This window comes from Ciona robusta, chromosome 8, assembly GCF_009617815.1.
Source record: "Ciona robusta chromosome 8, ASM961781v2".
Lineage (NCBI taxonomy): Eukaryota > Metazoa > Chordata > Ascidiacea > Phlebobranchia > Cionidae > Ciona > Ciona robusta.
In genome coordinates this window covers 3378810-3405042 of record NC_143242.1, presented here as the reverse complement: position 1 = coordinate 3405042, position 26233 = coordinate 3378810, and the positions used below count along the sequence as shown (strand labels likewise).

Here is a 26233-nt window from a genome sequence, read left to right as displayed (position 1 = left end):
ATAATTAAATAAAGCAATGATACAATAAATGGTGTTACGCATAAAAGTACTGTACGAACCATAATAATATTATAGTGCAAGACATTTTGCTTGCAAATGAAAATGACGGAACTCTGTAAACCCACAATAAAACCCAACACATATATTTCAAATACAGTGAAATGTTTAAGTTAAAACCGGGCATAATTTTATGCGGTTTCCGTCAACCAATAGCAAGTTTTGCTTGCGAAATTGCATTAATAATTCATGAGTAGGTCGACTAAAACGTTTGCCTATTAGACCTGTATGCTCCAACGCCTGGAGCAACAACAGCTGCAGATAAAGTTTCCACACGTTTTCATACAGGCTAGGTTATCATGAATGCAACAAGTGCGTTGGGAATAGGTACAGATGCAAACACATTGGATACAACGGTGGCCAGGTAAGTTCAAGAAAGAAAATATTACGCATATGTAAGAGTTAAAGTTATATATAAAATTAATTATTTAAAAAAGTTATATATACGTCGAGTGTAAATTGCACAATTAAATGGTTGAATTTTAAACAACCAAGCCGCATTGTGAACTTAAATATAGTAGGATGGGGGAAGATGGGACACCTTTTCATTCTATTTTCTCGTACATTTTGGTAATAAACAAAGAACATTCAAAGAATTATAAAACCTTGCCCTCGCGACTTTCATACACCATTGTTAATTGTTTAAAACACGACCAGGATATTTATATATTTTGTGCTAAAGGTGTCCCATCTTCCTCTACCTCACTTTACTTTATACGTTTTGCAGCAACCAGAATGGACTACCAGCACTCACAACAGCAGTAACAACTGGAGTGGTGCTCTTTATTGTTGTATTTGCTCTGCTGGTTGGAGCGGCACTGTATTTCCAATTGCGCAAGCAGCGAGAGTTGGCGGCAGTATTTTCCGAACATGCGGATCCGTCTGTTCAGTCGAAACTTAAGCAAGAGAATGAAAATAACACTGAAAACACTGCGAAACTGCAAGTGCAAAGCTTGTACCCAAAACTAGAACCTCAAAACAATGTTGTAAGCGGACGAAACGTTAAAAATGACCAAAAATGTGATCTGAAAACTTAAAAACCGGAAGCTGATAACCCACTGCTGTTTTTTTCGCATTCCGTACAGAACATGGATGAACCAGCTTTTCAATTTTTAAGCAGAGCCGAAAACAAGTTGCAGAGAATCGTTGTAGCGCGTTATATATTTTCACTTCTTACGGATAATAGCTTACTGGGATATACATTACATTAAAACATATTTCCCTTTGTCAGGAACCAACAATAAAAATCAGCATTGCAATATTACACAGACATTCGAATAAGAAACGAGCCAAAACAGCAAGCTTCGGAAGCAAGATGGCGGATGGACTGTTTTAAATTTTCGCGATAAAACACGATTTAAATTATAGGTCATTTTGTTATGAAACAAATTATATAGTACTGCGGGGGAAGATGGGACACCTTTAGCACCTAATATTCACATATCCTGATCAAGTTTTAAACAATAAACAACGGTTTATGGAAGTCGTGAGGATATGGTTTTATAATTCTTCGAATCTTCTTTGTTTACTACTAACTGGAACGAGAAAATAGAATGAAAAGGTGTCCTATCTTCCCCCACCCTACTGTAGGTCATAAAATTTTAGGAAAAATAGCACAGATTTGAGGAATATTTTTACGTGAATAATTGTGTTATATCACTGGTTTTTCGTGATTAGAAAAAAAAAGAAAAATAACCTTGGTATTCAAATTGAGGCTCGACTGAAAGAACTTTTCATTTCGTAACTCCAGATTGATTTGTTTGTCCGGAGAATTATTAAGTATTGCGCACAATGTTTAAGGCGTAAGAAATTGCCCACGACACATGCGCTCATCGTAATTGTTGCAGGGCGTGGCAAAAGAACATGTCAGGCTATAACACTCTACGACGGTAACATCTTCTGGTTAGAGGAAATTAAAATATAATAAAAACACAAAATTAAGAATTTCAAAGGCACGGGAGTAAAACCAAGTGAAAACGACGGAAAAATACAATCGAATCAAGAAAAAGGCGACTGGTGTATCACTCAGTTTGGATACCAAAATTAGCGTAGGCAACCGAAGAGCAGCGATCCATTAAAACCGTGTTTTGGGTGATTGCGTAACAGCCAAGCATTGCCTTTTTGGAGATACAGCAACCAACGCATATAAGCGAAAGGTCTGTCAGCCAATGCTATATACTTCGTACACGCGCTGCGAACGTGTACGAAGTGCAAACAGCCGGTTTACAATGAAAAGAGTAATTTGACTTCGAAGCTAGGGAACATAACGTAAGTGCATCAGATCGTAACTTGATTGGGAGAGCAAATAGTAAATATCCGATGGAAGAACGGGATATGAACTTGGCGCACGATTGGCCTATTAAAATTCATTGCGTAGCTTTGAACACATCGTTTGAAAGTAAGGGGCAAGAGGATGATTATGTCAGGATACTTTCAAAAGATCGTGGAACAAAGCCTAACCACCACAACCTTCACGCCTGAAAACAAAATACTTAATTAGTTTAATTGGAACGTTACTAACATAATTGCTAATAAAGTTGTAGCATGGGAGGGGTGGAGTTCTGTTTACAGTGGGAGTCAATACATAGATTTATTGACATTTGGCCGATAAGGAAATGTATTTAAAATCAAAATAAGAGAACGGGCGAAATTGTGGCCGCTGGTTTACATTATTACTAGTATATATTACAAAAATGAATTTAAATTATTTATCTTCGCTTGACGGGGCAAAGATAGTTTTTATAACACGGGTGTTCGACTTTACACACTTCGTGTCCGCTTATAAATTACCGCACATGTAAATTTGTTAGACAACTCATAAGGGACCACTGGGTTGAAGGAATTGCCGCCAAGTGTTATGCCGAAGAACACGTTCTCCATGGAGGCACTATTGGACTTCGAACTTACCAACTTTTGGCTTAAGCAGTCGCGCTTACTACTTTTTTCGCGGCGTTAAATGATTGAATGAATGAAAGCAACTTTTTCTATCCTCGCGTGGCGGGGCAAGGGCAGTTCTATAACGAGTGTCGTATTTCACACACCTCGTGCCCGTTCACGTGTTACCATGTATGCAACTTTGTGGTTGTTAAAATACATTTACTCGCTAATGCTATACATTTTGTCTAACCTCTTAAAACCGGTTTATTCCGGTATGTGTCATCTCCTATGGACGCAGCCAACCGGTATGCTCAGTTTGGTGTCCAGTGTTTCGTTATGTGGGATGAGTGAATTATGTGCGTAGTGTAACACTAGATCGCTTAGTGTCAGGTGCAGATTAAACGGTTCTGCAAAACCGTAACCATCATCGGTTTGCTCGATAAGACAGTGGTGTACCTTGCCATTGGCACTGTGGAGAGCAGAACGTTAATTTCTATTAATTACTAATGTTTTATCTAGCATAAAATTTTACATACCCACGAAATAAAATTTTAAAAAATTAGAAATTCTCAGGGCTCTCTTTATCTAGCATTAAAAAAATGAATATTACAGTACGAAATCTTGTACATTTTTAAAAATAATAAATATTTTTTTAAACCTTTTTACAAAAATGCTATTCGAGGTATAACATACATGGTAAATGCAAACTATAAAAGTTAATTGACATTTTTTAATATTTGTTGGTGCTATTGCTGGGAAACATAGAAACCGTAGTCTGTTCATTCCAGCCGTATGTTCGATCTTAATATAGTTTAAAACGATTGTGTTTGATGTAAAACGTACACATAAATGAAAGGATATCGTAAATTTAGGAATTCAAAATCAAAACGGTATTTGTATGGACCAGTCAAGTGCAAACATTAAGCTATGTACGTTCGATTAAACAATTTCAAACGGTGGATAGTAAACGAGTTAGTATCGGAAATTTGATGTCTGAAAATATATAAATGAAAAAATGTAGTGCAAGCTTACGAGTTATATGTATGTTACTTTGTATGTAAATATTTTTTGGGGATTTTTTTATGAATGTATGAATGTAACTTATAAATGTAGCAATATCTGCGTAGCCGAAAACGACAATCGTTAAACACGTATGTTCTGTTTTATACACCTCGTGCCAGCTTAAACGAATTACTAAGTATGTTACTTTGTGAGTGAATAATTCTTTTAATTTTAATTTTTATATGAATGTATCTATGTATGAATGTAACTTACTTTATCCTCGCGTGGCCGGAAAACAACATTTGTTAAAGTAACAGGTGTTTTGTTTCATAAACCTCATGCCAGCTTACGAGTTAGAGGAGTTACCAAGCATGTTCTTTTGAGGGTGATTATTTTGGGGAATTTTTTATTTACGGCGAATAATTTAGATAACCCATTAGTGACCACTGGGTTGGAGAAATTATCGCTATGTATCTTTCTTAAGAGAACATACGGTGGATAGTAAACGTGTTTAGACGGCTTGGAAAATCGAAAAAAAGATAAGAGAAAATTAAAATTGAACTTACACGAGTGAACAAGCGTATGGCGGAGGTCCGTTACGTTCCCTGATAAGAAAGGTACCGTTGGGTGTTCCGCGTAAAACCTCGTCTGCTTCTCTCCTGTGTGGGTGGAAAACATGTTAATATTTCATGCTACATGGGTTCGAAACACTAGATATACGATAAGACACAGTATTTTTGTAAAACTTATATAATTAATCGTTTTTTTCGCCACCTATTTTAATCGTTTTAAGGTAGATTTTTTCTTCAACTTATTTAATTGCTTTTTTTTAGGCAGCTTTTTCCGGCAATTATTTAATTGTGTTCCGGCAGCTTTTTCGGGTATTTTTAGTTGTTCTACCGCTAATGCTACCGAGCATGCTTAGAGGCAAATCTGAAGCACTTTGTGTGTCTGTTCCTCTAATCTTACATGTAAAGAGAAGCGATATAATGTATTATGCATTGGCGGTGATACTTGGTACACGGATGCACTTTAATTTAAAAAAATGCGATTAACAAAAAAGATGCATAGCATGTCAAACCGTCGGTGCAGTAATATAAATGAACGTAACTGATTTCATCCTAGGTTCAAGACAGGCGTACTACCCACTGTCACAGCGCCGACAAAGAAAAGATTTAATTAAAAAAACAATGTATAGGTCTATAGGACGTCAAAACGTTGGTACAATAATAAATTGCCAAAAGGAAAAAAAACAGTATTTTCTATTACTTCTGCTACCTGACATAAAGTAAATAATTTTTAGCGATTAATTTGGTATAAAAAGTTGTACTTTTGTCGTTCCGTTTACATTTTTCTTGACAATATTTTGTGAGATTCCCCTACCTGCCATATCTTGGGAAGAACCAGTTGGTTTCAACACAATGGTCGGGATACTTCTCTCGGAGGTTGACGGAGTCCGGAAGATGATAGACTCCTTCATTTTCATCTTCCTCATCTATACGTAGCTGGTTATTGATCACTTCTTCACTGATCCGCATAGCTTTTAAGTGACTGGGGGTAAAAAAAAGAATAAAAAATAAAATTTAGGATAGAAAGAGATAGTTTACACTGCAGTCTGATCGTTGCTACCATTGTGGGGTGTAGACACTTTAGAACAGAGAAGCAAGACACTTTAGAACAGCGTTTCTTAAACTAGGGGTAAAACCCTCGTATTTGGGGGGTAAATAAGCCACCAATCAAAATTCACATTAGTTGATCGGACAGGAAAAATTGTGCCAATTATAGTACTTTACCAGACATTGAACAACACGTTGCCAAAAAAATAGCGCATCTGTCTCATTAAATAAACTGCTGTAAATGGCTGTTTTTGCTTTGAATAAATGAGCACCATATTACATATTGGGGGTAATTCTGAATAGTATCTTTGTTAAAAGGGTAAAGCATACAAACAAGTTTAAGAACCACTGCTTTAGAAAATCATTAAAAATTAAATGACATAAATAGGTTCAAAACTTACGAAATCCGGGAGTCCCTCAGTTTCTTGAGCTGGTACATATCAGCTTTGATGCTGTTAAGCCGTCTATCTCTTTCCCTGTTCTCTTGGATCTCCTGACCGAGTTGTGTCCGTAAGTCCTCACATTGGTTTACAATAAACAACAGTCGCGTTTGCATACGGCGGAAATTTTCCTTTAACCTGGTTTAAAATAATGATGTGTTAAAAATACTTTAAAGGGCTCAACTGGTAAGAAAAAATGTATTTTCAATGTTGTGTGTTCCAGATACCAGTTTTTCATACCAGCCGTTGAATTATAATTTGCATAAAAGACAATATGGCATGTTATTTTCACAGAATACACAGCTTAAAGTCCAGGTAAGGGATTAGGGCAGAGTCATGAACTTGCCATGGGAAAGTACAAGTCTGTTATATGTCAATGCCAGAATAGTTTGCTAATCGCTAGGTTATGTAAACAATAAAGGTTACGAATGACTTTTGTACTTTATGAGTAAATGTTAAATGTTGTGTTGAATAATCTTTACAGTAGGAATATAGAATAAGCGACAAACTTTTTAAAATTCAGGAGATTTAATTTAAACATTAATAGTGATAGCATATCTTCATATACCATAATTTGTGAAATTTAGGTAAAAAACTACCAGCACAATTAGTTGTGTCACTTTGATGACATTTTTGGTTTTAATTAGTTTTACTGTTGTTCCTGAAATGATAATAACAATACTTCACTAAATAAGCGATGTATTTTGATTTTAATTTTTATAAAGTAATAGTGAATATGTTTGGTGTAAGCCCTGTAGTGTATATCACACAGGACCATAAACCTCTTATAACCAGAGCATCAGACATGCTTAACGCATTATAACATAATTTTTAATTTATTTATTTTTTAAAAAAACGATAGCGAAAACCATGTTATTTAAAAAATGAATAGAAGGGAATCAACAGCAAAAAAAACGTTTGTTAAAACACACTATGGATAAAAAGTGTGGAAAAGAGAGTCAAATAAAAATGTGGCTGTTGCACCATGACCCAGTATTGCTTAAGTAATCACTGGACATATGAATCTTATGATGTAGTATTTAAAAAAAAAATTGTTTAACCTGTGTTCTTCATGACTGCCTTGTGCTTGGTCCATGTAAGTAGTTAGTGTTGAACATTGTTCTTTAAACATCGATATCGTTTCCTCATACGCACTAATTGCTGTCTTCATGTTTTGAATGTCCTGAAATACACAATGATAGTACTTTAGTAATACCAGGCTGTCCAGGTATAATGTAAATATAATGTAAATTATTTTGCAAATACATTTTATACATAATGTAAATAATTTTTATAAAGGAAGTTCTTTATTTTCTTTATACCAGATGAGCTGCTAAAAGATTGTTTAGATAACTGACTGGTAATACTCATTGAAAATAATGCATTGGTAAAACAGTAAGAAAACTTTATTATATTTTACCAATATATCAGCTATACACAACTGTACAGCTAGAAAGAAATGAATGCACAAACAAATGTACTTGTCGTTAGTTTTAAAGAATACGACAAGTATTTCACACCAACCTGTTGCCTTGCATTGAAAGTTGCAAATATGTCTTGGTAATCGTCGCTAATCTTGATAAAAGTTTTATCGTCCTCCAATAAAGCTCGGAACAAAGCTTCTTTAGATTCGTCCGACAATTCTGTTGTTGCTTGCTAAGAAAATAAACCAAGTTAACAAAAAATTGTTATTTATGCTGTTGGCGAGCAGGCCAGGCATATTGTTTGGTCTTTACCAATATTTTCATAGTGCTTATAAAATAGTGTTAAGTATTGTAACCCAAATAAAGGCAACCTGAATAGACTGTTAAAAGTTAAAACGGTTGGTAAAGTAATAAAACAGCTGTATTTATTAGTATCTGGGTCTACTTTTTACTTTTATAAAGTAATAGTTGAAATACGCTATTTTAATTTATCAACATTTTGTCTGCTATATGGCGAGACAACATTAGCCTATAATTATTACCTATACTTTTATAAATCTTTGTCGCAAAATATTAATAAACATATGATAAAAAATTGTCACTGTTCAAAAGTTTAACTGCTGCAAAAAATTTGTTTGTCTCTTCGAGTTACAATTTGTTGCTAAAAGTCTAAAACCATTATATAAATATATATATATAAGTATATTGTATATGGACTATAAACATTGCATGTAATTACACCATATAAAACTAGACATTTTATACACAGCACATTTTGTTGCTACTTTTACAACTAGACGGCTAAGACCAAGTGAGTTTGTAAACTAAAGCACTCTTAACCTACAAATGGTTATTTGTAGCAGGTATTCAGGTGTAAGTAGAGCATAACTAGCAAACTACACTTGAAAATACACTTAAATCTCAAGACTAATGGAAATGTGTGATGGTATATTATAACAGTAACATACGAATTGCTGGCAAAATGCGCATACAACATTAAAGAATACAAAAATTCATATGAAATGAAAAGTAAAGACACAATACAGGTTTACACGTAAATTTTGTGTTTTTAACAGAAGCATTAACTGACTGCTATGAATACAATTTAGTGTAGCCTATACCATGCTTTAATGTTATTATCTCAGGTCTGCTTTAACTACATTAACCTTTTGTGTTGGCCTGCCATATGCTGCTGTTGCTACAATTTAATGCGCTAAACCAATTCCCTTTCAAAAAAACCATTTAAATATAACTAGACGACTCTAAATATAACTGTAGAATCCTGCTCTTAGAATAGGAAAACAAACAACACAAAAAAGACATCACTAAAAATGGTTTTAGTTTTTAAACCAAAACACTTGAGATAAAAATTACATTAAGCATGTAGGCTATTATGTTTGCATTGAAACTGACCAAAAATCCAGGTTTTATGCAGTTAAACACAAAAAAATAAACCTATTTTTTAATTCTACACACCTGTTTTGGAGCTGGATACCTGAGCGTTATATCCAGGTCAGGGTTATATCTTGTAAGAGGTTCATTTCGATAGTGGTTCACAAGTTGTATGACTGAATTGAAAATAAGCGGCTCTGCAAAACCGTACATTCCATTTCGACTCATAATCCGAATAAGTTTGTTGCTACCCCCTGTTGAGGAAAAATGGAGACATAATTAAAGCTTGAGGTGCCTGGTGTTCATATGATACATAGCACCAGATTTTTTGTAGTTTAAAGGTGCACACAAACGAAAAATGAAAATTTGTATATGGACATAGATGCTTAAATGTGACCTAAAGCTAAAGGTAACATTAAAGTTTCACAAAACAATACAGCTTTTAAAAAAAATCCTGGAAAAAATGTAGACATAATTAAAGCTATAGGTGCCTGGAGTTCATGACATAGAGAATCAGATTTTTTGTAGTTTAAGCTAGGGGAGCCTGCAGTTCATAGCATACCAATTTTTGAAAAAAAGGTGGCATTATGTTTCGCTTTGGAAATTTATATTTAATAACAAAAAAAAGTGAGGGAAAAATAAGATTAAACTAAATATTTTATGAAAGTAGGACAATAAACAAAATGTTTTATTTTGTATTTAATGTAAACAAAATTGTTATAAGTTGCTTAAATTCTCAATGGATTGTGTCAGTGACCAGTGTCAGTGTGTGTTAAAATTTTTCCGCTTTTCGGTAATCCGAGTTATTGATTGATATGCTGAACCCTGTTCTACGTGGAACATAAAATGAAAATAAAACTAGTTTGATGAATCTTAAACTTGCCGTAAATCTATATAACTGCTTGGCACATTTAAAAAATGATTGATGAATTAGATGAGTTAATAATTAATTGAAGATAAACATGTACAACATTGTGATTACAATTTCACCATGTTTCGGTCTTAGATAATTGGATGGTTTATTCTGATATAGAGAAATGAAGAAACAATATGGTAAAAAAATTACAATATTCTGTTACTGCTGTTACTAGGCATAAAGTAGAATAGTCTTTTTAAGCTCTGGTAAATACTACAGTTATTTTATTCTTATTCTAACATTTCTACTGCTATTCGGTTAGACTTGTGGTGTTTCATTTATAATCAATTTAACTATGTTCTTTATTCGTTCTCAATCCGTCCCCGCTATTGTTTTCCGTGATTTATACCGTCACGACTCGGTGAACCCACGTGTGCGCTTTTTCCTGTAACCTTGCCTTTTCGTTCACCGTTAGTTCCTCGACTGTTCTCTGCAGTCACATTTGGTTCAGGCGACGTGGTAGAACGTACTATTACTCGCAACGCGTGTTTGTGTTGCAATATCTATTTACTTTTTTATTTTACATTTCTAACTGTTTTAATTTCCATTCTATTTGAATAAGGTTTTTAAATAAAAAGAACAAATTGATAAACACGATCTCCCAACGCTTCAGACTTTATTAGAGTTATGTTACAAAAAATACCTTTAAATATTACTTACTCAACAGAATTACTTCATACAATTGTACGTTTGTACCTAAGCCTAATCCCTACATTTACAGTTTACCAATTCGTGGTAAAAACAGTGCATACCTTTTCTTAATGTTAGGGTATACTCGCGATCACTATTGGCAGAGTTTCGGACAAGAAACGTCCCATCTTGTTCATCACTTAACTGGGCATTGACTTCTTCCCTTGTAACACTACCCCAGTACCATTCCTGGTCCTGTAATTTAACAAAAACACTGTTTTGAACAACTATCTGCTCTTAGTTTTCTTTTTAAACTTCTGCATTTTAATTTTTTAAATATTTTTTGTCTCCAAAGTGAAAGCAAAAATATTGAAACAACAAGAAGGGAATCAATAGCAAAATGACAGTTGTGAAAACACGCTATGAATAAAACTTCTGTTGTTAAAACACGCCCTGAAATAACGATGGTTGTTAAAACACGCTATGAATTAAAAGTTTTGGAAAGAGCGTCACTGAAAAATTGTGCCTGTTAAAAAAATGTCACTTTACAAACAATAAATTGTTAAAATGGAAACGTAGAATCATAATTAGCCTCGCCAGGAAGTTTGTCTGGCACATCCTGTACTAATGTTTAATAAACAGATTTATTTACAGCAAGTTTCGGTTTATTTAAAAACATTCTTATTTCACCCATAAATAAATTTAAATGTATCTTGTAATAAAACTTTGCATAATAAAATTAAATTTAACCAGCAATGCATGAAAGCATTAGTAAAGCGCTACCAATTTCCAAGGTTTGGAATGGCTAACCACAACAATTGATCGGATAAAACCTGAGTGAGGGGTGTGTGAGTCATTCTTTTATGTTAGGCAGGAAGAGATAATATAAATATGCAGCCACTGGATATAGAAAAGCAGTAGGAAGTAGCGCGTGTGTGCTGCTTACGTAACTGTTAATTTTGCTAAGCTAAACGCATGTTTATTTGATTAAGCGATCTAACAAAAACATCTGTAGTGACCTAAATTGTATGACACTTCAAAATTTACCAACTTAAGGAAAAAAACATGTTTTTTTTAAACATAAATTGGTAGAGGATTTAATGTTTTGGTTGCATAATATTTAAAAAAATCAAGTTTTCTTATACAGTGTACAAATAAGCTGCTTTTCAACATAAGTGTTAACATATCCCTGCGTGGAACGAAAGGACATTTCCGTCAGAATTTCAAAGCTTACATTAATGTTTCTTCATGAGTTAAAACATGGACAGATTTTTTACTAATCGGGTAAAAGAAAAAAACACTCAAAAAATAAAACTTTTACCTAAATTTTTTATTTTTTTTTTAAACTAAAACCTTATAATTTGATATTCACAATACATATTACAAGTGTACATATTTTACATTACAATACATGTTACAGGAGTACAGAACATTTTTGTCGCAATATTTTTAGTTTTCTTATGTAGTGTATAAATAAATATGGCTGCTTTTTAAAATAAAAATTTAAAATAAAAGACATTATTATTACAACACAACAGTTACCTGCAAGGATTGTGATAGAGATGGACGATGTGGTCGGGGAGAATTTGATCCATTTGAAACATTGACATTTATGGGCACTGGTACGTAGTTGCTGTTCACTTGTGGTCTGCTGTCACTACCACTGGTGAAAAACGAATGTTAAGATTTGCGAAAAGTGATAACTGATAACCAGAGAAAAGAATGGAAAAAAGTGATAACCAGAGAAAAGAATGGAAACTAGATAGGTATTTAAAGTTAAGATTTGCAAATAGTGACACGCAGAGTCCCAGAAAAAAGAAAAGAACCAAACATTTATTTACTGTTAAGATTTGCGAAAAGTGATAACCAGAAAAAGGAAAGGAACCAAATATATATTTACTGTTTAAATTTTGAATAGTGATAGCCAGAAAAAAAGGGAACTAAACGGATATTTAACTTAAAGATTGGCGAATGGTGATCAGAAAAATATAGCAACCAAATAGATATTTATGTTAAGATTAGCGAAAAGTGATACCTAGAAAAAAAGGAAGGACCTTAATTATTAGATATTTAATGTTAAGATTTGTGAATGGTGATAACCAGAAAAAGGAAGGAACTGAATGGATATTCTCAAAAACTGCAAAATATGATTGGGTCTCAATGTACAGTGAGGAGTGTTTCAATCAAATGAAATGTGATCTAGTTGGGAACATGAATATGCTTTTTGGTTGGGCAACACGTATGTACTGATTACTTTCCTATATCAGTTGTTGTTGCACCCTCAAGCACATGAAAGTAAAACAGGCAATACATCAGGCCAACAGAGTAAAAAGTAACTTAAGATATTAATTTAATGTACACAAATTATAATAATACTACAAAAAAAACTTTGCAGGTTACATTTTCCATCAACTATTTTACAGCAAATCAATCTCACGAAAATGAAACATGCATTACATTAAAAAACTGACAAAAAGTTTAATTAAAGTGAAAGCCTATCATACCAGCGGGGAGGGATAACAGGAGGGACTTCTGCTTCATCAACCACCTCAGGTACAGGGGGTAACAAGGGCCTTTCACGAGGCGCCGGTCTCGGGACAACAGTCTGCACGTACTCCACATACTCAGCAGGAATGTAACCTGTCTCGTCCGTTTGAAGGTTGGTGCAGTATAGCCAGCCTTCTGGGTGCTTGTCAGTGCCCTGAAATTACATTTATTTTTATGATTTATAAATATGTCCACATTTGTATTTTATTTTGTAAGATTTCATTTTGATAACATTTTTTAAAGTTGGCAAAAAAAGGAATAATTTGCATATTTAGTAGCATAGGCCGGTGCTCTTCAACCTTTTTTGCAATTTTTTTGTTCGTGATGCACCCTTGTATACCGTTTTGCACTGGTGCACCGTGGACACCGGTTGAAGAGCAATGGCATAGGCAATTTACCTGTGTTAAACACCAAGAACAGAAAACTAACTGTAATTGGTTAAAAAAAATTAAATTCATAATCACACACATAATGGTAACAACTAACAAATAAGCAAGGCAGGAAAAGATCGTTAACCACAAAAAATAAGGAAATGCATAACCAGTTTAACCACGAATACAAAACGATTCGCAGAATTTTAACCCTTAGCAAGTATCATTTCGGTTAATTCAACCACAAAGCAGTATTCCATAATTTACAATGCAAAGTGAACTGTAAAGCAAAACCAAGAAAAAACTATTTTGCATTGTTATAAATATGAAGAGCATATTTAAAATTTAATTTAAAATAAAAACTTTGTTGACTATGCAGAATTTTTAAAAAGTTTTTATGGCATAAAAATATAAATATATATACAAACATAATTAAAGAATTTTCTTCATATGAAATAAAATCCTAAAGGCCTATGTAACTTTCTATTTAAGTTGCTTTTAATGTTTTACCAAAATATCAAAAAAAGTGTCAAAACCTCACCGTAAAAGCAAAATTTAGCGGCAGTTTAACAATAACAGTGTCGTTGGCCCTACATCGTATACATCTGTCTTTGTCCTGTGGCTCATAGTCTGCTACCATACGATACTCAATACCTAGAAAATAATTTAGTATATAGGCTTTTATACATATATTATATAATAAAAATATATATATAACTAAATGCTCTATGTATTATTATAAATATAAGGCTTTATGGTTTAAGCATGATATACAATGTAAATGCATACAAACTTGTACTACAGCAAGAACTTTTTATAAATTGGGCGCAACGCGAAAGTATAAAGGTATTAATTATTTCAGCTTGAGGTAAAAATGCATTGAACACATTTAAATGTATGTGGCATATTGATAAGGTAATTGGTGCTGGTGAAGAAACTTTCCCCGGACCTTATTTGCTAACCACTAACCCCTAACTACGTATCTCTATAACCAGCACTAACCCCCTAACCATCAACCCCTAACCACCAACCTCTAACACATGTACCGGAGGATTCTTCACTAGTGCTAATTAATTATGTAACAGTAATGACTGCACACGCTTCACACCGTATATACAATACAAGATACAACTAACCTGGAATGCTTTGGTGTGGATAAATTGGTTGTTGGTCTGACATATCCAGGTTTTACGTTAATTAGTTAAACTTCTGCAATTTTTTACATAACCTTTCCATCTGCAAACCAATAGATTAGCTAAGGCTACGAACGTATTTCCTGGAGCATAACTTTAAATAGATCACCGGTAAACGAAAAGCGGTAGATTAACATTTCCTCTTGCAACCATATTAGCAAATCGCTTAAACGAGATGAGCTCTCAGACTCTTAACCACTGCCTTTTTCCCGGTGTCTGACCAAAAAAGTCACGCAAAACCAAAACTATGCGATGACACTGATTTCGATATGTACTTCTTAAATGCTGAGACTTTGCATTCTAATGATTAAGATATTTGCCACACAGTAATTTATTTAAACATTCAACGCCAAATTACGTGAAAGACAAACGCTATTTTACATAAATGGACAAAAGCTAATCGATTTTGGGGCGACATTTGGCACATTTTCATTAATTATTCCCAGGTCATAACCGGGCGGTTTGCAGCTGTGTGTTTTGCCTATAGCCATAGTCCTATGCCTATACTTTCAGAAGCCACAGTCATATTTTCCTTAAGGCAAATTATTTTTTTATGCCACAAATTGTTTTCTGGTCAGGGCTTTATCTTGTATTCCAATCTTTTACATTCCTGTATCGATAAGATTTGCTTTCAGAGAAGTTTCCTAAATAACAATTCTACTCCTTGTCTGTCTACATTGTTGGACGTGTTTTTACACACTGTGTTGGTCAATTAAAAAGTTTATTTTTAGAACTCGAGTTCAAAATACATTCTTAAAGTTTAAAACACATTCTTTTGATGCTGCATGGGATTGAAAACTCTTGCTTCAATTGCATAAAAAGATTATTGCACAATTGCATATGACTTCATAATATGTTTACACATCATTGAGAAAAGGTCTCCACTTGATATACATGTCTTTTGCTAATTCAATTGCATTGCCTGTAACAAATAAATAAATAAAAGAGGGCATCATTAGTTGGTAATATTAAAAAAATGAAATAGAGTTTAAATACATTTAATATTTATCACTTGTTAGGAAATTGTAGCTAAACACCACAAAACAGTTACACTTTACCTGTTGCGGTAGAAGGAAAAACACTTCTGTCTTTAGTGAAAGGTTCTTCCACATTGGTAAATACATCAGATGCAAAAGCCTTATGGTCAAACTTTGATTTGGTGGCATAGGCATGATTTAAATAGCTGACAAATAAAGCCCATCTTGGCCTACAAATAAAATTGAAATATATATGTTATGACTGCCAGATCTTACAAAATAAGATCTTGGCAACTCTTTGTTTTGTTATTTTAAACTACTGGCGTTTTGTCTATCATACAGAACCGAACGCCTTATCAGTGTATGTTTAGTGTCTTGTCCAAGAACACATATGCCCGCAATAATATCAGCGTCAAGCCTTTTTCGTACTTGTAAACAGTTTTGTTGAATATAAATAGATAATATGCTATTCTTGCCTGTAGTAATGTTTGACAAGGGAACACCAATGTTTGCTTGCATAGTCCAGAATTTCACCATTCGGACCCCACAGAGTAACTTGTATCCTTGCATTGTATTCATACAAATCCTTCTCCTGCGTTTAAAAAATGATTAGTCATGGCCATATGTTAAGCTTCTCATCTCACTGCTTCACAGTATTACAAACAATTGCTATATAATGAACATTGGTGTAGCATATCTGAAAAAATGCTTTTAACACATACTTTGTAACCCATTAAATACGTATTTTTTTGTGTTAAGAAAAAACAATTATTCGTCAAAGATAGCAACCATCTTAAATTAGGATATTTGTTACCTCAGCAGTGGTTCCCAGTATTTTTGCATCTTGAATCCACTTTCCCATACTAAAATGTGCATCACTGCACAACATTTTGTCGAAATCATCCAGCAAATCTAACAGTTGTTCTCCAAGTTTACCAGGATCTCTTTTCCATAGAAATTCCTGATTTCAAAATTTTAGTTAAACATGGGTTTAATACTGTATAAGAACAGCATAGCATGTACCAATGTTTAACTTAAAAATCACCCTATAGACAGATACAAAACATTAGGCTCGTTGCTTTTACCACTGTGGGCATATGTGTCCTTGGGCAAGGCACTTAACGGCAATTAATCCCACCCGGTGGTCACTAAAGGGCTGTACAAATTATCAGCCATACATAAAAAAAATTAAAAAAAAATCACCCACAAAAGAACATGGTAGCTCGTTAAGCTTTCATGTGGTGTATGAAACAGAACAACTTTGTTATAACGACTGTTGTTTTTTTTCACGCCAGGATAAAGCAAGTCACATTCATTCATTCATTCATAACTTTATTTTTGCATAAAATATTACAAAATATACCTCAACCATTGCATAGTACAGGAGTCTGTGAACTGCCTGCAACATTTGTCTTGTAATGTCTACAGCATCATACCTAACTGTCTCCAGATCTTTTAGAGTATTTAAAGATTGTGAGAAATTGTCCCAAGCCAATGCAAGGCTGTAGAATAACATACATTTAAACCTACATATTTAATAATTATGCAGACTTATTCCTCTGTAATAAATTGCAACATAATATCAATTAGCAATGAACACAGCCCATAGGCGTAAAGTTTTACTAAACGTTAGGGTTGCAAAAACCAGAAAAAAAGGAAGTCCTCGCGCCGGTAGGCGCGAAAAAAAAAACGGTTTGCAACCCTTTGTTTTCGGTTTGCAACCCTTTAAATATGTGCTTTGTAAAAGCTCATACAAACGTAAACGTATTCAGAATTACGTAGGGATGAGACAAATTAAAATTACGCGCGTTTGGCGAGTCCGTGTAATGAGAAACGGTCGAATCCGATTGCCTGGCGAGTGACGTCACAGTAGCTATGTCGCATGCGCCTTTCGTCAAGCCCGCACGAGTGTGTGGTTATCTTACAAACGAAGACCCGTCCGTCGGAAATAGTAGGTTTCCAGAACGAAATATCGCTGAAATAAACTGCCTAAATCGTTTCCAACACTGCTTTATATTTATATGCAATGTTTTCCTCAGGCAAGCAGCATATTTATTACGAAATAGTAGGGATTCACACGTGGATTCATTGCATCATAATAGCGGTTGTTTGAACCTGGCAATTGATTACGACATAATAGCGATTCACACGTTGATTACTGACGTCACAATAGCGATTCACACGTGAATTATTTAGCAAACAGGAGTTTAAATACCAGTTGAATGCATTTGTGTCGTGAATGACGCATCGGTATTGACATATTTTAACGAACGTAAACGAAGTTTGTTCGCAGTAATAATGGCGTCTTTGTTTGGTCGAACGTAATTCCTTACGCATTATTAGTATTGAGAAAATCAAAGGGTTGCCAGGCAACCCTGCAACCCCGTAACTTTACGCCAGTGACACAGCCTCACAGGTAAAGAATTTTTGATGGTAAATCTTCTCTGCTTTTATGCAAAAACATGCAAAAATCGTTGTGACTTTACCAAAAGTGTTAGTTTTAAACAACAAATTTTATAGCTTTAGATAGTAAATCCTATTTGTACTAGAACTGTGGTATCAAAACACTCCAACATTCTGTGTGTTTTATCTAGAGTATTAGTTTTAGATGGTAAATTTAATAAATTTAGGCAACAAATTTATTAATACAAGAAATCTGGTACAAAAATACTCCAACAATATTTCAACCTTTACCTGGAGTATTGGTACCAATATGGAAGACCAGGATTATCCAACGTGGGTCTTTTTACTGGTGAACCACGTATCAGACTTTTTGAAGGAAAACCAGGTTTCGTGTCGTTGTAGATTGTGTTACCAAGTATATTCCATGTTTTTATGGCTTCGGGACTACTTGTGTTATACCTAAAGACAGTGGAACTTGTTTTCGCTATTTAGGTTTTAAAACGAACAAGCTAAAAATAGAAAAAGCAACAAATAGCGGTGTTTGTAAAAACTTACAATGCCTAAAATCCATACACAAATTACAATACATTACACAAGAGCGATTTACATTTGAAAGACTAATGCTAAGTGTGCATAAGAAAATTATTACCACTAGACACCAGCGACATTTTAGTTTACTTTAACAAAAGATCCACACAAGGTGCTTTGAAAAATTGCTATCTAAATAAATACCAGTCAAGATTTCGATGTTTTTAAAAGCAAAACACATTACACAACAGCCAATAGATGATTGAAAGAGAAAAAATTAATACAAATTGCTGAGTATATAAAAAATGTAATATCACAACAAGCTACCTTTTCAATTTAACTTGAATGTGAATGAATAAATAAATGTAACTTACTTTATCCTCGCGTGGCCGGAAAATAACAGTCGTTATCACACGGGTTTAACACTTTGTGCCAGCTTACAAGTTACCATGTATGTTACTTTGTGGGTGATTATTTTTTGGGGGGATTTTTTCTTTTTTTTTATGTATGGCTGATAATTTGGACAACCCATTAGTGACCACTTTGTTAGTGATTTACTTAACAAAATACTACACAGGGTGTTGTATCTCTACCTTCTCATTGTATATTCTTTTAACCAGTTTGTAACATTGACAGAATGCACAGTGAAACCAGTTTCCAACATAAAATCATAGATCATATAGTTTTGGTTGATACCTTCAGGAGTTACACCAGTTCCAACCATGGTTGAGTTTACACTGGTGAGAGCGATTCCTGGTTGCTTTAACAAATCACAACAAGTTAGAGATTGCAACATTTCGAATGAATGAATGTAACTAACTTTATCATCCCGTGGCCGAAAAACGACAGTCGTTATAACACAGGTGTTCATACACCTCGTGCCAGCTTACGAGTTACTATGTATATTACTTTGTGGGTTATTATTTTTTAGGGGGGATTTTTTTCATTTTTTATGTATGGCAGAAAATTTGAAACTCCCACAATGGTAGCAGCTACGAGCCTTAAACCCATTACCTCTGGGTTACAGGCAGACATGCTAACCACTTTGCCACTGCGCCGGACATTTTATGTCATGCATGGAAGTTGTTATAGTTATACAGCCTGTGATTTGATTAGAAGTTATGTTTCTCTTTTTTATGGAAAATCAGCATCCTCATCTTAATTTTGTCAATAGTTTTATAAAGAGCTATTTAAAATTGCTATAACCCAACAACCTACACAACTTAATTGCTTAGTTTAAAAGACTTTAATGGGCTGTTTTATAGTTTAAAACAGTTGTAAACATTTCTTTTTCCAAGTTGTAATACAGTATATCCATGTACAGTTGCTCTAGAGAGCTATAAAAACATAGTCATACAGTTACAAGAAATAAAATTCCAAAAGCAATAAAACACTGTAAATTACTCACTGTGTTCACAGTATTAATTTTTCCATAGAAACCCATATTTCCCCCAAAATCATGCAACATGCACCACAGGAATGGTTGACCAAAGTACCAGTCTGGTAAATATTGGGGGTAAGATTCAGAAAACAGATCCAATACTAGCATTTTGCCCTGAACATAAACAAAATGGAGTCAGCGAGTCAGCAATAGGAAATCAATACAGCCGCACAATTGAAACCATGTTACAGTTTCTTAGAATCGTTATACTGACTAATCTTATTGCTCTTTGAAATAAACAGCATTTGTAATGCTCCTGATTGCAGCAGTGGTAAACATATGTAAGAACAGAGTAAACAATTAAAAAAAGTCAAGCGTATAAAACACTGTCAAAAAGAAAGTATCTGTAACAACAGTGCAAAATTTCTTAAGGTATAAATGTGTAACTTCTTACTTTTTCTCTCATGCCCGGTAAACGGCAGTCATATAACACAGGTGTTTTGTTTCATACACCTAGTGCCAGCTTATAAGTTACCAAGTATGTTACTTTGTGGGTGATTATTTTTTGAGGGGCTTTTATCATTCAGCGGGCGCGCTAACTAATTGTGCTACGGCACCGGACAAATGATTGAGTTATGCATAAGTGTAACCTGGTTGTTTGAAACCCGTTATTAATTATTATTGGTAAGGAGTAGAAGTTGAGTATGCGTTACCTTAGGAACTCCAGTCAAAAGAGCTTTTTTCTGAGCTGTCTTCCAAAAGGTTGGTTCGTGATGAAACAGCCAACCTTGCATAAGCCTGCATGAAAACATTTTTACAAACACCAAGTAGACAAAAAATGAAAAAAAAACCCTAAAAATAATCACCTACAAAGTAACATACTTGTTAACGTGCAAGCTGGCACTAGGTGTGTGAAACAGAACACCTGTGTTTAACGACTGTTGTTGTCCGTCCACACAAGGATCAAGTAGGTTACATTGATTCATTACATTTACACAAGTGGAATGTTGAGCACTATCAATTCAGACCTTTAAAAGCTGTCTTGCTGTTGGGGTAATGGACCAAATCAATCCTTAATCCTAGGTTCTCGAAAATACCTCACCCATTTATATAGAGTAACATGAAAACATTTTATTCATTATTTCATGAGCTTATGTAATAACTGACTTTTTTATTTTCGGCAATTAGACTTACAAAAAAAAACTGCTTCACTTTACATACCAAATAGCATTTGGATCTGCTACTGCCATTGCATCATACACTGCCCTGCTTGCATTAGATAGATATCCAGGGTCACTGGAAGGTGGTGTCATCTCATTGAAAGTGTCGGCATTATAAATATGGTTGGTGCCGTTGTATTCTAACATTTGCTCCTTGATAAACATGCTACCAATAGTACTGGAAAAAATTCTCAAAATTTTAATCAAAACTTTTAAACCAATGTATTAGTATGGGTGCTTTTTATTTATACAATAAAATTAATGCAATGTTTTTTTATAAATTTTGAGTGGGATGGTTAAAAGCTATGAAAGACCAATTTAATAAACGAAAAGAATAAATGAAAACAAAAGTACATGTTATAGGCTACAATTTTATAACCACAATTGCTGAAGTTAAAGTTATATAGTATGGTGGGGAAGATGGGGCACCTTTAGCACATAAAATACAAATATCTTAATCGTGTTTTAAACAATTAACAACGGTCTATATAAGTTGAAACGATACGCTTTTATAATTCTTGTTCTTTGTTTACTACCAAACGGAACATGAAAATAGAATGAAAACGTGTCTTGTAGCGCTCATTCCTGTGTGCGTGCGTGTGTGTGCGAAACGCCCCTTTTTATTTGCCTTCTTCTTCCGTTCTCTTTCGTGTTTCACGTGCGTTTAAAACTGAATCATTACAATATATACAACGAGCAATAAGCATCGTCGCTACAGTCCCATCTTCCCCCACCTTACTATCATATAATCATGTTGTGGCATAGTATAACTAACAACTCACTTGAAAAGTGGATCATGTGGTTGCAACAGGTAAGTGCAAGAATAAGTGCAGTTGAAGTGACTCCAATGAGAAAGCTGTATAACATCAGCCTACATATTTAAAATTTAAAGAAATGAATAATAAAGTTTGTTTTAAACTATAAATCAGCCATTATCAACAAGCCAGGTGGTTTAATTTGAGTTTAATTTGTACGTCACCTCATACTGTGGTTAAAGGAAAGTTAGTATGCACCATTTATATATTGTAGTTGTATCCAAAATATATCACTATTTTTTGAATTTTCGATTACAAATCCTGGTAAAAATGCATGAAGGAATGGAAAATCCATTTACATTTTATTTGAATTTTTAAACTATTGAAATATTGTGTGACTAAGCCTGTGTAAATAAAAATAATAATAATAAATAACAAAAAATGTGATTAAAAAAAATAAATAATAAAATATTGTGTGAATACACTTGTGTGAATTAAAAATTGTGTGACTTAAAAAAGTATTTTAAAATATTGTGTAAATCACCTTTGGATAAAGATTTAGAATCGCTGAAGGGATGTGTCCTGCAAACCCAGGAAGGACAGGAATCATTCCTAGTGATCTCATCCGGATCAGGATTTGGTGCTGCAGGATAAGTTGGCTCTTGATCCAGAAGGATGGCAGGGGTCCTCCCCAACCATGGAGGTTCCCCATTCTACCCCTGAAAAGATTAAATAATGATCAAGGATCAGGGTAAAATAAATACAATATTACTTAGAGTGTAACTGTAATAAATTCTGTGAATCTGACCCTAATCTGGTGTTAATGAAGTTGGAAGATTCTTTTGTAAGAAAAAAAAATACAGTAAGGATCTGGTGGTATAAAGTCAAACTAATTGTATAATACAAACGATGTCATCGAACCTTATTAAAATAGAATCAAGTCTTTTTGTGCAAGTCTTTTATTCAATAAGAATAACTGGGCAGTTTGAAACTATTTCTAACATCACTTATTTTTTGAAAATTGGTTATTTTTAAAAGGAATAATTTTAGTTATGGGTTACAGTTCTTGCTTATCCCTTTAAATGTGTAATTGATATTTCTTTTTGAATTTTTGCTTTAGTAAAAGTAAACTTACCATGCTAGGAAAGCTGGTCCAGCAAAATGCTTTTTGATGTCCTCATCCGAACACCCAAGCTTTTTATAAACTCTCTCCCATATTGCCTCCTGCCCAGTAAATGCAAGAGGAAGATTTATTCCATTCAATGCCATCCAGTCAATCTCTCGTTCCCATCTGTAGGTAATTTTATTGAAAGCCGTGTGTGTTGATCTTTATACATTGTTCAGAAAATCACTATGCACTGTTCTATTACATTTTTTATATTTGCTGATTGAGGTTATTAGAACCAAAATAAGAAGGGTTAAATTATAATTGTCATTCAAACTATGTCTTGGATTCTATACTGAAACATGTCTGTACATATTAAAAGGTCCCATAACCTCACGTTAAGTACAATGCAATTTTATATTATAATTGATAATAAAATCAGTAAAATTACGAAACTGTAAGGGAATTCTGAATAACAGATTAAACAATAATTTTTTTATTAATTTTTTCTAAAATTAAACTTTCTTCAAACCTTGTCCAGTTCCACCACACTGAAGAATAACTGACGGTGCAAACATTTTGATAATACCGATACTTCACCCCAGCTTTTATCGTTACCCCTTCAGCAGGCACAGGAGGTAAAGGATTAGGAATGTCAGAAATTTGGTCTCCAGCCCAAGAGATCTGTTTTCTGTGGTATAAAAAGGAATATTTTCTGTTATTTTTATTTTGTAAAGGAATATTTCTCGAACTTTTTCAAGTATATGGATATATTATTATATGTATATATATATAATTATGTTTGAGATGATGGGCCAATATGAACTAAATTCCTGGTTCTCAAGGAGGGCCTCTGCCATGTAGAATTATATATATATACATTATATATATAAATATATATTTAATTTTAGGAAAACCGAATAATACTTCAACTTGGTCAAAAATTTATTATATATATATAGCCGATTAGTTGTGTGAATCACCTGCAGTAATATTTGAGATAGTGATTGAATGCAAAAGCAACAGATACCGCATCACTTCCTGTTATTTTCAATGTTTTTCCAGCATAACTTAACTGCAAATAATAAAATATATTGACTAAATATAGTACTCTGAATAAGTGCAACTTGCTTTATCCTCGCGTGGTCGGAAAACTACAGTCGTTATAACATGGGTGTTCTGTTTCATACACCTCGTGTCAGCTTATGAGTAACCAACCACGTATGTAACTTTGTGGATAAATCTTTTGATGTTTAAATTCCACAGTATTTAAGAAGCTGTAATGTAAAAACTTAGTTTTACATGAGTAATTACTTGCTGAGAATTTATAATTCATTGTTGTTTATTAATAGAAACATCAACAACCTGCACAGGAAAAGTAATATTCACCATACATTTTGGGCTGAAAAGTGGAAAACATTCATATTAATCACCCACAAAGTAAGATACTTGGTAACTCGTAGGCTGGCACGAAGTGTATGAACACCTGTGTTACAATGACTGTTGTTTTCCGGCCATGCGAGGATAAAGTAAGTTAAATTCCTTCCATAGATAATATTTACCGTTGCAAATTCAGATGCTGCAGGTAGAATAGAAACAACAACATCTTGGCTTCTCTCACCAATTACTCTTTGCAGCAACTGTGCAACTGCAGTTTCCTGTTCATGACCTGCTGTATAGCTTCTAACTGATGACAAACTTTTTTCAATGTAGTGTTTTTGAAAACTGCCAATTTCTATCACAGTGGTGAGAAGTAATACTGCTTTGATTAAATGCATTACAAGCTTTCTAGAAGCAAACATAAAAATCCTGTTAAATATACAACAAATATACAACAAACACAGGCAGGCGTGCAATAAAACAACACAGAATAATAAACTTAGTGTTTCAAATAAGATTGCAGGTGTTTATTTATTCATAAAATAGTTAGCTGCGACAAAAGGCATTTTTGTAACTTTGGCAGAAACCACTCTTTTTCTCACCAACACATTTACTTCAGTTCCTACTTTGCTAAGTGGGAGAGGTAAATATGCCATTGCAATATTAGCACTTAATGTGGGGGAAGGGCAGCCACTGGTTACTGAACCAATTTCATTTCCATTCCCATCCTGCACTATTGCTCCATTCCGAGCAATAGCAGAGCTTACAATTAAACCACTTCTCCGTTTACTTGGTTTACTTTTTATTTGCGCAACAATTTTTTCCGCTCCAGGAAAATTCTTCTCTTTCCTTCTCCTTTTACCAATACACCATGTCAACCCCGCCTCAACGGGAGTGGTCATTTCATCAATGTCATTTCCATAGAGACAAAGTCCCGCTTCCAACCTTAAACTGTCCCTCGCCCCTAGACCTGCCAACTCTACATCTTCATGTGAGCAGATATTCTCAGCCAGTTCAACAGCCTTATTTTTTGCTACTGAAATTTCCACTCCATCTTCACCAGTGTATCCACACCTAGTAATCCGGCAATCAACGCCAAACAAATTTGCCTCCACATTCTGCATGAAGTATAACTTGCTTAAATCAGTATCGGTCCCAGTCTGCAATACCTCCGCCATTTTCGGTCCCTGTACAGCAAGCAAACCACAATCTAAAAGCTCCAACACAACTTCTCCTCCCTTCGCTGTAAAATCTATAAGGTTCTCCCTTAAGCATGTACTTATCTTATCAGAACAACCAGCGTTTGATACACAGTACAGATAATCTTGTTGTGTTTGATTAATGATAGCATCATCCATTATTCCACCTTCTGCATTGGTGAAAACAGTGAGAGATCCTCCATTTTCCGGCAAGCCTTTTACATCACATACAGTCATGCTCTCAATAAAGCTCTCTTTGTCTTTCCCATACACCTTAAACTGTAGCATGTGTGACACATCAAACAAAGACACTTTGTTCCTTGTGTGGTGATGAGAGTCTATGATTCCAAGTGACTTATACTGTATTGGCATTGTCCAGCCAGCAAATGGGACCATTTTTGCATTATTTTTCACATGGAAATCATGCAGTACAGATGTTTTAATATTATCTTTACAAAGACAGTTACTGGTTGTAAGCAGCCGTTTACTTGCAGACAAAACACAACGAGAAAGAATATTTTGACGAAATTGGGCAATTTTAAGCATTTTATAATATTTGTACAGAGCCTTTTATAAATAGCTTGATAGAAACAAATGAATGTAAAAACCCTAGAATTGTTTTGATATTAAATAAACTTTAAAACAGATAAAAATTAAGCATATATGTTATTGGTACTGCAACTAAAACAACATGTATACACCAAACAATGCTTTTAACTTGTTTCTAGGTACAAGTAAAACGAAGTAACCGATGCAAATGATAAAACATAAACAAAAGAGCGACCAAAACAATGTATATTAAATTTGTTATTATGACGTT

At 34.1% G+C, this 26233-nt stretch overlaps 5 protein-coding genes across 5 annotated transcripts in view; 2 read left to right on the top strand and 3 right to left on the bottom strand.

Moving 5' to 3' along the window:
• The first annotated feature begins 18 nt into the window (after nt 1-18).
• LOC149732359 (uncharacterized) lies at nt 19-1318 on the top strand. The gene is made up of 2 exons (XM_089883764.1): nt 19-421; nt 785-1318. Exons 1-2 carry the CDS (start codon nt 357-359, stop codon nt 1092-1094), a joined length of 375 nt encoding a protein of 124 aa, XP_089739890.1. The 5' UTR covers nt 19-356; the 3' UTR covers nt 1095-1318.
• Nucleotides 1201-14612, bottom strand: LOC149732358 (phosphatidylinositol 3-kinase regulatory subunit gamma-like). The gene is made up of 13 exons (XM_089883735.1): nt 14409-14612; nt 13814-13926; nt 12859-13055; nt 11897-12017; nt 10477-10609; nt 8893-9062; nt 7517-7648; nt 7054-7175; nt 5954-6130; nt 5320-5487; nt 4503-4595; nt 3185-3403; nt 1201-2534 (listed from the first exon to the last, which is right to left on the bottom strand). Exons 1-12 carry the CDS (start codon nt 14449-14451, stop codon nt 3214-3216), a joined length of 1659 nt encoding a protein of 552 aa, XP_089739861.1. The 5' UTR covers nt 14452-14612; the 3' UTR covers nt 1201-2534; nt 3185-3213.
• Nucleotides 10271-26233, top strand: part of LOC149732348 (ATP-dependent DNA helicase Q5-like) — a 96392-nt gene continuing 80429 nt past the window's right edge. Inside the window, exon 1 of the mRNA XM_089883704.1 lies at nt 10271-10286. The gene's annotated coding sequence lies outside the window, so the exon portion shown is untranslated. The remainder of the gene's footprint in view (nt 10287-26233) is intronic.
• LOC149732357 (alpha-N-acetylglucosaminidase-like) lies at nt 15170-24636 on the bottom strand. Its single transcript, XM_089883709.1, has 16 exons — nt 24397-24636; nt 23818-23909; nt 23367-23525; nt 22865-23020; nt 22274-22448; nt 21757-21845; nt 20976-21152; nt 20468-20552; nt 19782-19928; nt 18967-19133; nt 18137-18304; nt 16806-16944; nt 16257-16403; nt 15919-16034; nt 15524-15672; nt 15170-15387 (listed from the first exon to the last, which is right to left on the bottom strand). The coding sequence occupies exons 1-16, from the start codon at nt 24634-24636 to the stop codon at nt 15323-15325; spliced, it is 2271 nt and encodes a 756-aa protein (XP_089739835.1). The 3' UTR covers nt 15170-15322.
• On the bottom strand, nt 24620-26233 carry LOC149732356 (aminomethyltransferase, mitochondrial-like). The gene has a single exon (XM_089883742.1). It carries the CDS (start codon nt 25957-25959, stop codon nt 24742-24744), a length of 1218 nt encoding a protein of 405 aa, XP_089739868.1. The 5' UTR covers nt 25960-26233; the 3' UTR covers nt 24620-24741.